This window comes from Molothrus ater, chromosome 21 (genome assembly GCF_012460135.2).
Source record: "Molothrus ater isolate BHLD 08-10-18 breed brown headed cowbird chromosome 21, BPBGC_Mater_1.1, whole genome shotgun sequence".
Classification (NCBI taxonomy): domain Eukaryota; kingdom Metazoa; phylum Chordata; class Aves; order Passeriformes; family Icteridae; genus Molothrus; species Molothrus ater.
Window position 1 is genome coordinate 6,291,598 of NC_050498.2, and position 15,225 is coordinate 6,306,822.

Genomic DNA, 15,225 nt, shown 5'->3' on the forward strand with positions numbered 1-15,225 from the left:
AAAGCTTTCCTGCTCTGAGCTACGGGGTGGTCAAATTGATCAGCCCTAAAGCCACGTTGTCACTTTATTTGGAATTTACTTTTGGGATCTATCACTCCACTGTGCCAGCATCTGCTTCCCTTTGGGCATCAGCCACATCATCCCTCATCCTCCACACACCAAATCCTCTTCCCAGAGGAGCCTGAAATGGGGGAAAGGGAATTGCAACACTCTCGTGGTGATATTTTAAGGACACCTGGAGAGCTCTTCCAGGGGGATTTTTCATGCCCTGCCCAAGGAACTCAGCCATGAAAAGAGGAGAGATTTGGGATTTGGGATTTGGGATTTTGGGTGGATCCTCCCCTGCACACCTGGATGGGGTTGTAGGTAGGAACAGTCACCAATCCCTGCGTTCCCCTCCTGGTTTTTGGGATGTTTTGGGGAAATGGTGGATTTAAATCTTTTCCCACCTCCTGATCTCACAGGATTTGCTGGAGAAAACCCCATTAGGACTTGCAAAGGGAAATGTGGGACTGGCTGCAGCACAGATGTCTGCAAGCAACAATAGGCTGAGCTCTGAAAGCAGAGGGGGGAGGGACAAAAAGAAGAAGAAAGGGAAGGGAAAAAGGCAAAGCAGAAAATCATGAGATGACTTCAGCCCCTTGTGACAACATCAAAAGGGAAGAGTCGTAAATTCGGATCCCATTAAAGCCGAGGGGAGCGGGAAAAGCCATTTTGGGGCTGCAGCTGCAGGTTTGGGGTGGGCAGAGCTCTGTCCTGGGGTTCATCCTCTGTGCCCTGGAGGTGCTGGACACGGCTTTCCCTCCCTCATTCCCTGAGACCACGGGGTCCCTGCAGGGTTTGGGGTCTCCATTCCCACTTTGGGCATCTCACAGGGTGTGAATCCCTCACACGTGGGGCCATTTCCACGTTTCCTCTGTGTTTTGCTCTCAGCCTTTCCAAACCCCAACTCCAGTCCCTGGGGATTTGCTCTCTTTGCCTTCTGCTAATTTGGGATAACTGATTGGATACACATTAAAGCCATTGAGGATTTTTTCCCCTGGGGCTTCCCAGGGCATGTCTCACTGTTTTATGCCTTTGTTTAACTGGATAATAATTCCATTTATCATTGTGAACACTTTCTTTTGTCTTTCAACCACTCGAAAAAAAAGAGGTTTTTGCTTAATAATCCAAACTATTATTCTATTGTCCTAGCTGATCATCCAAGACAAAACAAAACCCTAAGGAAGAGGATTTGGAAGGAAATCTCTCATTCTCTTTATTTTTAAGGTGTGAAATAGGTCATGTTTTAAGGTTCATTGTCTGCTGAACTGCATGAAAAGCAAAAATCTTGGCTGAGGGATCCCCACACCAAATATTTCCTGGGCAGGGAAGGGGGTTCCCAGGATAAGTGTGGTTTGTGCCTCAGTTTTGCTCGTGCCTCACAACTGCAAATCCTGCAGCATCCAGAAAGGGATGTTGCAAGTATGAAAATTCTTTTAAAGGATCCACAAAAGGAGAGGGGGGGAAAAACCCCCAATTTTTAAAGGATTCAGGAAGGCCAGGGAGTTTTCATTTTTAAGATATGCAGGACAGCACGTTTTTATTTAAGATTGATTGTGAGTGACAGAAATGTGGGAACTGTGTAATAACGCTGGGAAAAAAATATCATAAAATCCTGTTGCTTCCTCGCAGCCCCCAGACAATGGCTAATTGTTCTAATTTGGGTCACTCCCCTGCTGTGCTGCAGCAGGAATCCTTCACCAGGGCTCTTTAATCATTAACGTTGGCCTCTTTTCCACAGTGCTTGGCCCCGGTGCAGCCCCCAGGGCTCTGCCCATCCCCAGGGATTCTGCTCCTGGAGGAGGAACAGGGATTAATTTTTTAATGAAAACAAATTGATTTGCTGTAACATCTTTATCACCTCCTTTGCGTCCTCCTCTGAGCTCTCTCCCCTTTTGGAGCAGCCCTGAAATCCAGTCTGGGGACCCAAATCTTGCCCATGAGGTGATGCAGGGAGGGCAGGCAGTGACTCCAGGGTTATTTGCCCACAGTGGAACCACAGCCCTGCTCATTTCAGCGTTGTTTTTCCCTGGTGAAATCCCTCTGCCCTGCAGGAAAGCCAGGAAGGTGCTCAGGGGTGGTGAAAGGTGCTGTGCAGGTGCTGGGTGATGCCTCAGCCATGGGGTCAGGGCTCCCTGCAGCTTTGGCAGGACACAAATGCCAATCCACAAATGCAGATGTGTGGCTGATGGATCTGTAGGAGCTCAGCTGGGGGCTCCTCACAGCATTTATCAGCTGGTTGGAGCTCAGTGCTCGGGAAAAGGGCACATCCCAGCTTTTTTCCTGCCAGCAGCATCAGCTGGGAAGGCTGGACTCTGTGTGTGTGTGGTCTGTCCCATCTCCCCAGCCCTACCATGCAGTTTTCCTCCCAGAGTTTCAAAACCAGATAAAAAAATGCACATTCCCACCCCCTGTGTGATGTTAGAGGGGCCACATCTTGTGTGATGCTTTTCCTGTGTATTATTTCAGGAGAGTTTGCTGCTGGGATTGGGCTCTGGTGGTGAGAAAATGCAATTTTTGTGTTGGTTGTTGTCCTTTCCATGGAAAGGGCACTCGGGGTTTCCCAAAACCCAGCCCTGTGGGATTCAGGCTCTGCAGGTTGAGGTTTCCCTGCCCTCTGCCCACAAAAAATCAGCTTTGTATTGACCTTCCATGAGTGATGTGATGCAGACTGATGGAGATGTGGCAGAAGGAGCTTTTGGCCTCGATTTTGATGTTGTGGGAAGTGTTTCACCCCTGGAAGCAGCAGCATCTGCCCAGAGGGGTTTGTGGCTTTTTTTCCATCATTCCTGAGGGTGCTGATGGTGCAGGGCAGAGATGTTATCCCAAGGCAGAGGGAGCATCCCACAGGAATTCTTGGCATCATCACTCCCCTCATCCCAGGGGTCTCCCCATTCCCCAAGAGGTTCAAACCTTGCCAGCACGAGCTGGGCTGGTTTTTAAGTTGATTTTAAAGCTGATTTTTACGCTGATTCCCTTTCCAAACAAGCTCTTGGGCTTAGTCCCACCAGGGTGTGTGTGTCAACTCCAATTATTTCCTGATAGACTTGGATCAGGAACAGGGAAAAGCTTTTGTTTGGAGCCCTTGGCACGGCACCAGCAAAGTCCCTTCTCCTGCACACAAGTTTTGGGGCTGCAGAGGTTTGGGTAAAAAACCTAAAAAATGGAGGTTTCTGAAGCACAGAGTTTGTGGGAATGAGATGTGCAGAAGGAAGGAGCCCAGCCTGTGCCTTAGTAGGGCTCTGAAATGGGAATTTTATTTATTATTATATTTATTTTTTTTATCTACAGAGTTGATGTGTGCAGGAATCATGTGCTCTAAATCATTTCTTAAATCCCCCAAAACAGAAATATCCCAGGATCTACAGGGCATGGGAGTTGAGCTGGTGAAGAAAAAGGGCTGAAAGGGTTGGGGTGGCCACAGAAGGATGAGCTGGATGTGGAGAAAGGGTTAAAATATTCCTTGTCCTGCTCCTGTACCAGCATGGACGGGCTGGGTTTGCTTTGCTTTTGCAATTATTCAGGAATTGGTTTGATGGGAAGTTCAGGCCTGAGCTTCCCTTGGCCATCTGGAGGTCTTGAGGGGAAAAAAAAACCTCATCAAAAACCTCAAAAAGCCTCATTGGAGAGGCAAGATGGCCATGACACACCTGAACCAGCAAAAATTTGTGGGTTTTTTTCTTTTTATTCTTTCTCAGCTTCTCCACGTTCCTCTTGTGAATCATTTCACTTCCCCAACACTTCAGCTGGGATAAGGCTGGAGACAGCTTGAATTGTCTCTTGCAGGGTTATTTTGGAGGAAATTTGCAGCACAAAATGCCAGCAATGTCCTTCCCCCTCAGGATTTTAGCACTTTGTTTCCTTTTCAACACCAGTTCTTCCAGAGAGGCCTCGGAGCTGGAAACCCCCACTCCTCCCTCAGGGTGGATCTGCTATTTCAGGGGCTGCTGCAATGCTTCAAAATAAAAATAATAATTAAAAAAAAAAAAAAAAGAAAAAAGGCAGATTAAATGAAAGCAGCTGGCACCTGGCAGGTAAAAAAAAATAACTATATAGGGAGGTGTCAAAATCTGTGGTGTTTTCTTCTCATGTTGGGGCGGGCGCTTCCACAGCCAGGAAGGTGTTGCTGGCAGTGTTGCCTTCCCAAAATGTTTTGAGGCTCTAAGTAAAGAATTGCCTGCTTTTCCAGGCTTTCCTGTGGGAAACATGAGGTAAAATGTTGCATTTCTTAATTTTCTCGTTGTTCATTCCACTGGTTGAGCCTCTCAGGGTTCATCCAGGCCCAGGGCTGGTTTTTGCCGCAGGGCCTGCAGTGGGAGAGGAGCTGTGGGAACGCCTGAGGGATGAAATTTGTGGGATGAAAACCCAGATTTTGGGTTCAGCATGGTGGTGAACAAGGTGTTGAAAAGCAGGGGTTTAAATGTGCTCCTGTAAACCCAATTTCCTGCGAATCAGAGGCTCAGCTCACTGGTTCCCAGGGTTTTCCATGGCCTGTGTCCTGCTGGGATCCCTGGATCTGCAATTTCCACCTGAAATCCCCTGGCACTGCTGCCCTCAGTGCAGTGGAGCTGGGCAAGCACCACCCTGGAATTATCAGGGAAAAATCAGCTGGAAAATCAGCTTGTGGTTCATGGGAAGCACCATGATATATCTGGGAAGAAACCCTCCCCAATTTCTATTAAGTCTTCATTCTTAGAGTGGAGTCAAACCCTACAAATCCTGGCTGATATTTCTGCTCCAGCCACCTGCAGAGATGTCCTGGGTTTGTGGTTGTTGTGGTTTTGTTTGGTTTTTTTTTTACCCTGAGAAAACGTGCTGTAATTGTTTCCCCTTACACCCCCAAGTGATTTGTCAAAATCCCAATTGCTCCCAGGTAATTCAATATTTATGATGTCTTTATAAGGCCAGTCCCGCTCCACTGATGCAGAGGTGAGGGGGGGAATAAATTACATAAATTTCATAAATTAGGGTGCAAAAGCTGAGCTCTCAGGGAGGATGTGAAGGCAGCAATAATTGGCTGTCCAGGCAGAGGAGATACAGCACCTTCCTCAGGATCTTCCCAGAAAATCCTGAGCCATCCCTGTGGCCGAGCAGCCCAGGCTGACTGTTTATTGTAGGGTTTCCTCTTTAATTCCTGTGTCTTCCCTAACGATGTAACATTTTGATAAAACCAGGCAGACAGCACAAATTGTCTCATTTTGGATCTTTTTTTATCATTATTGATCTTTCAGTCAGGCTCATCTCTGCCTGTGACCTTTCAGAGAGCAAGAGAGGCACTGCAGGATGGGTGGTTGGAATTACTGGAATGCAGATCATCTGTATGAAAATCCTGGGCTTTATTTTATAAAAATGAATGTATTTTATTTTATTTTTAGGACCCAACATTTCTAGACCCAAATCCTTAGAAACTTTCAGAGTTCAAGTTTTCCAAGCCCAGTATTCCTTGGGATGAAAAGTTGATCCAAAATCAAGAAGAGGCCACGTTTCTTCATGGTTTTATTTTTCCTAACAGTTCCATGTTGTGAGATTTTCTCTTCCCAAGATTCCGTCAGCTCACAAATCCTCTGGGAAGCAATTTTTGGTGGTAATGAATGGGTGATTTAACCAAGTTTAATCAATCTCTGCCAAATTTTAGCGCTGGAAGCTGTTGTGTGGCATCAGATGGTAACGGTGGGATAAAAACATTATTATTATTATTATTATTATTATTATTATTATTATTATTATTATTATTATTATTATTATTATTATTATTATTATTATTATTATTATTATTATTATTGCTGCTGCTGCTGCTGCTGCTGCTGCTGCTGCTGCTGCTGCTGCAGAATCTTAGCAATCAGAGAAGTTCTTTCCCCCTTTCTAGACAGTTTTAAGGGTGATCCCTTAAGGCTTCCCAGCTCCCAGCTGGAGCCACTCTGGGCTCGGGGCAGCCCCTGGGTGTGATGGCAATGCTGCAGAGCCCTGAGCCCGTGTCCTTTCCATGTTTTTGCAGGAAGGGGACTCCCTGGGAGCCATGGAGAAGCTCTGCAGGCAGCTCACCTACCACCTGAGCCCCCACTCGCAGTGGAGACGCCAGGGCATCATGAAGAGGAAGCCGCAGTCCTGGTGAGTCCCTGCTGGGTCCCTGTCCCCAGGCTGGCCTTGCCAGCCCTCAGGGGCTGGGGACACTGGGGACGAGGGTTTTCCACGATGGTTTTGCCAAATGTGGGAGCTGCCTGTTGCTCCCTGCAGCCACAGGAGGAGCAAATCCACCCTGCTCGGAGCTGGGGTGTCCCAACCTCCAGAATCCACCTTCCTCTCCAATCTCACCAGAATTTCCCCCATTTATGGCTCCTTCATGCTCCCCCCAGAGGTGTTTCCCTCTATTTCCATCTTCCTTTCCCTGTTGCAAAGGAGAGCAGCACTTCAGTGCCTGGGGAGGAGGAATGGTCTGGAAAACCTGAGCCATCCATCCTCCAAACATCCCTTGTCTCCCAGACTGCTCCAAGAGCTCCTAATTAGCTGGTAATTAATGTACAGGCACGTGTCACCATGCACACCGTGGCTTGCAGTTTACACAGAAGGAATTTTGTTGTTAAAAATGGGGAAAAAACAACCCAAATCCCCTCCTCATCCAGCTCCTTAGCAAAGCATTCCCATCTGGTGTCATCCTGGATCCACAGAGCTGAGAAACCTGTGGATGAGGCTGATGAGAATAGAAAGGGCTGCTTGTTTTCCTTATGTTGGGCATTATATATTTATTATTTTTGCTTAAGGAAGCGAGAAATAGAAACAAAGCTGCAATCTGGGAGAGTCAGGATTTGTATCCAGGTGCTGGCTCGTGGTCCCAGGAGAGTTTTGGTTGTAATGGAGCTGTAGTGGGAATTAATCCAATGAAAAAAAAACTGGGATAGGTAAAGAGAGGGGAGGAACATGGTCACAGGAGGAAAAAAAGACACAAGGAAATAAAGGATTGAGTGGCCAAATAGGATTAGGAGCACATCTCTTAGGGATCTGGCTTGTCATCCTCACAAAGTGCTGTCCTGAGAGACCAAAACGTGGAGAAATGCATTTCACTAGCAGCGTTACCCACGTTTTTGGTGGGTTTTAAGGTGCATTGATGGCTAAAATCTGCAGTTTCCAATAAAGCAGCAGAAACTGGGGGGGTTTGGAGCTCCCAGGCTGTGTCCCGCGGGCACACGGAGCTCTAATGACCCAGCAGCTCATTGCCCTCCGGGGTTTCCTCTTAATTAGAGTAGGAAATGCTCACCCCTTATCCCCCTGTCAGGGCATTGTTCAGGTCACGCTGCTGCTGCATCGCCGAGCTCTTTACAGCCCCCAAACCGCCCGAAATCCTTGGAAATGACAAAACCTCGAGCCCTGCTTTGTGCCCCTCTGTCTTTAATTACCAATCCCTGTCCTTAATCCCCAGCCCGGGATCAGCACGGTGTGAGCACAGCCTCGTGCCCGAGATTTGCAAGGCTTTATCTGCAGCTTTTCCTTGCAGCAGCCGGGAAATAGCTGAGGTTTCCCGGGGCTTTAGGGGCAGGCATGAGGTTTTGGGATGAGGTTTTGGGATGAGGTTTTGGCTGCCAGAGAGCCCTGAAGTGACCCAGTGCCAGCGTGGGCTGCTGGTTCTGCCCCAGCCACGCTTTGGAGGGTGGGATTTTCCTGCATTTCTGGCTTAGATGCTCTTTTAGGAGGTGGCTGTGAGTTGAACCCTTTGCTGGAAGGTGAAGTCAGTCTTGTGTTAAGGTCTAAATGCCATAAAACAGGGATTTTATAGAGAGCATCCTGCTCTGGGCTGGGGTTTCCAAGTGCCCAGTGCTGCTCCCAAGGGAATCGTGAGCTCCCATTCCCAGGTGTTGGCATTGCCCTGACTCAGCCCTGCTGCCAGGTGTTGCAGGAAACCCCAGTGTCACAGATCCACCCTTTTTCACGTGTGTGTTGCAGGGAAAATAGCTGTCCTTCATCCACACCCACATATCCATTGCAGGTGGGAATGGGAAGCAGAGCAGCAGCAGCAGGAGGAGGAGGATGGGCACAGAGGATGGAGCTGATTTTTTTGGCCAGGCAGAAGGGGAGGCTCTGCTTCCTAATCCCAGCTCCTCCCAGGCTGGGTGTGCTCCCTAAATCCAGGCAGACATTCCCAGCCCTGGCACAGCAGCACCCAAACCTCTGCCAAATGACCTTATTTTGTTGGCACGTTGTAAATCTGTCTGGCTCTCCCTCGCTGTCTCCACGCCTCCCTCGGAATACATTAAACACCCAGGGCTGAAACTCGGGGAAAGCCAGCAGCAGCAGGATGGAGGCAGCCTGCTGAAATCATTTCCCTGTGCCTGGCTCTGCCTGGGGACACCATTCCAGCCCTGGAATCTCCCTGCTCCTGGGATCTCCCTGCTCCTGCTGCTGCCAAGTGCTCAAACCGGGAATCAAAGCTCCCTAGGGCTGGGAGCAGGAGGTGTTTCCCAGGGGAAACCATCCCTGGGGATATCCCGGTCCTTTGTGGTAGGAACGAGCCAGGAATGCAGCAGAGAGGATGGAGCAGTGGGCACCAGCTGAAGGAATATCAGATATTCACGTTGTAACTCCAAATTTACATCAGAGAAACCCTTTATTTTTTACTTTTACACACAGTTCTTGTTAATGCCCCTGCACGAAGCAGGGGAAGAATTTAGGGTGAAGCAGCTCAGTTTAAATGGAATTCAGTGGGGTCAACCTGGCACTAAATGTGTGGATTTTTTTGACCCTGCTGCTGCTCAGAGAAACCCCCAAATGCCCACACCAGGCTGAGCCAACATGGCATTTTCTGCACTTTCTAACCCCATTTTTTGTTTCACAGCTCCCAGCCCTCACTTGTGCAAATCCCCCAGTGCTGGCACCTGGAAAGAGCCAGGAGCTGATTCTTTTCTCACTTCCCCTGGCTTTTCCAGGTGGTTTTCCTGAGCTCCAGCCCATTCTTTGCTTTGCCACTTGTCCTTTCTAGTGACACCGGGGACCCAGCCTGAACTCCTTTCACCCTCTGATGTGAAATCACCTTGAAAATAGCAGGAAAAATTATTTGGGACAGCTTTTGGGAATGTGGAGGCTCTGTGAGGCTGTGGCAGATTTAACCCCTGGTTACCTGAGGCTTGGATGTTCTCCATGGCATCTGGGATCCAGGAGCTGTTAGAACAGAAGGTGTTTGGATTTAGTGATGAATTCACAGAGGTTGAGCAGCCTCATTTTGGTGGCAGGAAAGAACTTTTACCATCCCACTCCTGATTTCAGCAGGGGCACAAAAAACGTTTCTGTCCTGCAGGAATGCTGGGTGCTGGGTTTTCATGTTGGCACTGCCTGCTTGCATTGCTTTACAAAGGAAGAAAATCATTTAAAATTCGTTTTCATGGTGGGAGAAGCCCTTTGGAGAGCAGAAAGGGAATGTTTGTGGTGGAAATCCTCCTCTGCTGTGGCAGCTGGTGGGCGAGCCAGAGAAGCTGGAGCTCCCTCAACAAAAGGTCCCTTCAGAGCACCCAGCACAAACCCAGGTGTGGGAGGAGGCTGGAGCAGGGGCTCCTGGTCATTAAAATCCCATTTCTGTGTGTGTGTGTGTGTGCTGGAGCTGCTGCAGAGAGCAGGGAATGTGGGAGCTGGAGCCTCTGGGGTGTGTGTGTGGGTGATCCCTTCTCCCTGTGCCCATGGGATGCCATTCCATGGACATTCCAGGGCTGTCCCAGGGAGCTGAGGGGACAGAGGATGCTCCAGATGCTCAGAACTCAGTGGTTTGGGGTGGTGGTGAAGTTTTCCACCTTTTGCAGTGGAAAACAGGCGATTCCCAAACCTCTCTGCTCTGTGCAGCGTGGCCTGAGGCTCTGGGGATGGAGAAAAGCAAAGTTCTGGTTCCTGGTGGCTTTTCAGGTTGGGATGCTCAGCCCAGGCTCAGAGGCACTCTCTAATAAATGTCTGAATGTGATGGGGAGGCCTGGAGTGACACAGAAATGAGCTAAGATTTTTGGGACAGAGACTGGAAACCCTTTGGGAGACACCTTTGGTTTGGTGGAGTTCACACAGGGCTCAGCCAGCTTCATAAATTTGGAATATTTTCTGTGCTTTGGCAGAAATGTTTGGGAATTTGTGGTGCTGAAGAGCAGGAGGGGGCTGGTCCCAGCAGGGCTGTGGGATTTGGCAAATGAGGAGCTTTGATGGGGTTCAGGGCACACAAAGAGGTAAAAAAAGGAACTTTTTGAGGTACCAATAAGGAGTTGGGAGAAAAAGTTGGGTGTAATTTTATCCCAGGAATGCCCTTTTCATCACCCCTGTCCTCCTCACCTCGCTCTCCTCCATGGCCATGGGGCATTTCCTCCATCTGCCCACTTTGGATTTTTATAGCCACTCAAGATGTGACTTTTCTCTTTCTCTTATGTGCCCTGTCAGTTCTGTCCCCTCCTCACCAGGCTGCTCTGGGCTGCTGCCCCTTGAGTTTATTCCCTTTGGCACATGCCTGGCTGCAGGCACAGTCCCTGCTGTGGCTGTGCTCTCCCATGGGCTGGGAATGTCCAAGCTGCTCCTTTGCTTTGTGGAAAATCCATTTCCCAAGATACCTGAATGGGAGCAGCATTTGGGGCTGCTCCTTTGGATGTGCCCAGCTGGCATTTGGGATTTTTTGTGGATTTGAGTGGGGTGGGCAGGTTAAACCTGGGGTTAAATGTGCCCAAGCTGCTTCCCAGAAATAAAGGAAAAAATCCCAACCCACTGAAGCTGGGATGCAGCTCCCTGGAGCTCCTTGTTATGTAGAAATTCCAGTTAATCTTCTCCAAAAATGCTGCTTACTGTGCAGACAGCTCCTCTGGCAACCCCAGGGTTGTGTGACCATGCACAAACCCTGGTGAAATGTTTTGTCCTGGTTGGAATGGGGTGTGATGTTGGAGGGGAGAGGAGGAACAGGCCAACACAGGCTGAGTAGGAAGAAGGGAAGGATTCCATCCAGCTGGAGATGGATTTCTTGAATGAGAGAGGAATCAAGAAAAAGAAAAAAAAAGAAAGCTGTGTCATTTAAAAGTCGATATTGTACAGCACTAAGAGGCTTTGGTGTTAAAGAATTCTCTTTTCAGGCTAGTGGGGTATAAATTCAGAGTGTCCCTGGTTTGCACTTTATCCCTGGACTGGGGAGGGGGTGTCAGGCAGGGAGGGATGGGCCTGACAGTGCACAGGGATGTCCTGAGCCAATGCTACAGCAAAATAGAGGCTGCAAACCACCCAAGGAATTCCTTTTCCACCCAGTTCTCCCTGCTGGATGATGCTGAAGGGCCCAAAAGCACAGAGGATTCAGGACAGGCCATTAAACCCCACAGCTCAGGCTCCAGAGGCTTGGAAGGAAAATGCTGTGATGCTTCTGGTTGAGTTTTAGGAGTCAGAGACTTTTTGGCAGGATGAAAGCAGGGCTAAGCTGTGAACAGATGAAATGCCTGGTGTGGGGGAAAGGTGGAATGCTGCACATCTGGGGGAGTAAAGATCTGTGAGGGCTGTGGTTGAGAAATAATTCTGCAACATGTGGCTTGTGGCAGTTAAAGGAGCTGCCACCATTGTGGGATCATCAAGGCTGGAAAAACCTTCTGAGATCAAGTCCACCACTACGCCAAGAACACATCTCCACATCTTTTAAATGCCTCCTTTAAAAGTCATTTAAATCTTTTAAATGACTTTAAAGGATAAAGGGAATTATTGTTGATGATGTTCTGGGAAAATCTGATTTTTCCTGCACCTTTTGCAGTGGGAGCTGTAAGATCTATCTCCTGCTTCCTGGAAAAACTGAGCAAACCACACCAAGCAGGTGCTGCAATCACTCCTTGCCACTATTTGGCCACCAGACCAGCAGGTTTGGGGTGGAATTGGGTTCTTTTCCCAGCTGAGTTTGGCTGGGGGAGAGGCTGCAGCTCCTGGCACACCTTGCCCAGCCAGGAGCCGGCATTGACCAAGACCTGCATTTGAAGCTGAGCTGTGAATAATTCATGGCCACTGAAATGCCACCCGGGTTGGTGGCACAGGGCTGGCACATCCAAGGGATTTCAGGTTTCCCACTGGCTCAGTGTGTAAAATGAGCCCTTCCCCTGCTCCTTGTCTGGGTTGCCCCAGAATTGAAAACAATTGACCCAAACTGCAAACGCCATTCCCCCCACTCTGATGAACACTGACCCTGACAAAGGTTTAGGATTGATTTTGCTGCTCCTGTCAGCCAGAAATGCTGGAAAATAAAGCAGAAACAACCAGAGGCTGGGCTGGGGTGATTGAGAGCAGCAGGACACCCTTCCCCACTGGCTTTTCCCTCACACTTTTGCTGCAGCCTTATAAACTTTCAGGTTTTTAAAACCTCGATTTCTAGGCACCCTCATCCTCCTCTTTCCTCTCTCCTCCTGCAGCTGAATCAAGGAATAATGGTGGCTTTCCTCCCCTCCCACCTCCTTGCACTTGGGTTCTTGTGCCTCCTTAAATGTGTTTCTTAGTCTGGTGCTTAATTAGAAAAGGCCTTTGATGGTGAAAAGTGTGGGGTTTTAATTTTTTTTTTTTTGGTAATAATTACTCCTCTGCTTCTGGGCAGAGTGGAAATGAGATTTTCCATGGACACATGGAGGGGATTATTTAAATCCATCCCCACCACTTGGACTGGTAGAAATTGTTATTAAATGAGGGAATCAGCTGGGGAAATAACTCATCCCCCCTGCTTGGAAGTGGTCCAGACACTCTGTGATGATTTGTTTTGTCTCAAAACAGACACTGACTCCTTTTTTTGGGTGCTGAGGGGCAGTTCGGGGCCTGGATGCTGCTCCATGGGGGAAAGGCATCACTCCCAGCAGCCGAGCCCCTTTAATCCCCAGCCAGGCCAGCCTGGCTGTCACCCCGGGCTATGTTTCCCAATTAAGACCATCGAGCTCGAGGATGAAGCTTTGATAGGCGCTTTTTACATTTATTTTATTTCCCCAGCCCTTTCAGGCTGTGAATGAAGGTGTTTAGTGAGCTCATCCATCACTTTAACTCGGTGAATTCCCACCTCCCACTGCTGCCGCTGCTCTCTTTGAATGGAAATAATTTAAAATAACGCTGCTGCAAATGGGGACGGGGGGGGCTGTGTCATCTCCAGGGGGTTCTGTCTGTCCCCTGAGGGTCCCCACGGCTGACACAAACTGGGCTCACCCCCTTTCCACCCCAACCCTTCATCCTCACACTCCCCTTGGCTCCTGAGAGATGGGGTGGAGGAAAAAAAACCCACAACCTTCTGGAGCATCTGAAGCACAGAAGGTTCTTTTGCATCTCAAAAGGAGATTTTGGCACCTCCAGGAAAAAGTCCAAAGCTTCTGGACACATTGAAGTTTTTGCAGGCCTTGCCAGGCCGTGTTTTGACACATCCCAGGGTCAGAGGAGCCCCGAGGCTGATCCCTTTTGTCCAGCCCAGGGTGCAATATGTTCCTGCAGGTGTTTTCCTCTCTCCTTATCCAGGATTAGCGCCAGCCCGGGGAGCTGGGGGGTTTGGGATGAATCCACCCTGGTGTGCTGCAGGTCACTCCTCTGGTGCCCTGGGGAGTGAGGATTATCCTGGGCAGCTCCTGGCCTGGCAGAAATGCCCATCTGGAGCCAGTCCTCTCCTGCATTCCCTCCCTGCTTTCATCAGCTGCTGGCCCCTCCAGTGGGGCTCCTTATCCCAAAGATGATGAGCTGGAGATTTGGGGGGGAAAAAAAGAAAAAAAGAAAAAAAAACCCCATCTGTTAACATAATAATATGGACACAATATGGACAAATCACTGGAGAGGATTTGTTGTTGTGCTGATCTTTGCAGCAGCGTTCCTTAAACAGTGACACAAACCCTGTCACTGGTGGGTGCAGAGAACAAAGAAAAAAGCAAAATATTTGCATTTGGAGGGCCTGTGTTGGAGCAGGGAAGCCAAACAGGCAGCCAGGGAAAATCCAGGGAAGGTTTTTTGTGGTTTTCCTGCTTGTCCAGCAGAATTTGCAGTGCCTGGGGATGGGGGAACCGGGCAGTGTTGGGCTGCTCAGAGCACAGGATCACATCCCTGCTCTGCTCCCTGCTCTGTTTGCATCCTTGGGGGCAGCTGGAGGCTGAAATGCCCCCATCAGCAGGGAAATAACCTGCCAAAAGCAATGGAGTGCTGGGGGAAGAGGGAGCTTGCTTTGGGCAGCTCAAGCTGTTCTCGTTGTTGCCTGGATTTTTCCCTTTGTTTGGCTTTGCAGGAATGGCTGCAGCCGCTTTCTGCTGCCCCTGGGCTCAGGAAAGGGGATTTAAAATGAAACAACTGCACCAAAAACTGTGCCCAGCAGGAAAAGCAACCCACAGGGTGCCAGAAATTCAATTTCAACCTCTGCTGCAGTGACAGAAGAGAGAGAGATGCAACAAAATTCTCTCATTGGAACAGAAGATGAAAAAGCCACCCAAAAAATCCCTTTTTCTTTAGAGGGCAGCAGCAGTGGGTCAGGTTGTGTCCTGTTATTCCTCACTGGAGGGCAGCTGAGGGGACAGTGGTGGCTCTGTTCTGCTGAGCCCCAGTGTTTGGTGTTAAGGAGAAGCAGATGCACCCCAGGGTTGGAATTCCCAAACCAGGGCTCCTTATCCTGGGGCTGCCAAATCCCAGGGACCCCATCCCAGCCCCTGGAGGTTGGGAGGCAGAGAGGGCCACAGGAACAGAGTTTGCTTGGCCAACTGAACACCTGGGTGCTGAAAAGCAGGTGAAACAAAGCTTTTTTGGCTCGATAGAGATGCAAATTCTGATTAAAAACTGGCCCAGCATCAGGTGAGAGGTTCTTGGCTGCCTCACTGTGTCCATCTCCTCCTCCTTTGGCCCTGCAGCTCCGCCAGCACGAATCCCTGGATGTTCCTCGGGATGTTCTGTGCTCTGGGGGGTTTTCCTGACCCCCTGGATGGGGTTGGAGGCCACCAGCCCCACATGGGACATCACAGCCCCACCCCATGGGTCCCTGTCCCCCCAAGGGCCGTGCCAGGGTCAGGAGTTTCCCTTTGATCCATCCCTGAGCGTGGCAGGAGCTGTTTGCCTTTACCTTGGGCACCAGAGCTGCTGGGGATTTTGGTGTGAAGGGCAGGATTTAAGGTCCTGCCAAGGATTTGGGGGAGAAAGGGGAAAAAGAGGGGGTGATGGCAGCTCCTGGCTCTGGGAAAAATCCCTTCCCAAGGAGGGAGGGGGACAGGCAGGACCCTG

General features: G+C 49.5%; 1 protein-coding gene across 1 annotated transcript in view; it reads left to right on the top strand.

Moving 5' to 3' along the window:
• LRRC75A (leucine rich repeat containing 75A) overlaps positions 1–15,225 on the top strand; it is a 57,609-nt gene that overhangs the window by 32,120 nt on the left and 10,264 nt on the right. Inside the window, exon 3 of the mRNA XM_036395276.2 lies at positions 6,038–6,150. Coding sequence (XP_036251169.1) covers positions 6,038–6,150 — 113 coding nt within the window. The remainder of the gene's footprint in view (positions 1–6,037; positions 6,151–15,225) is intronic.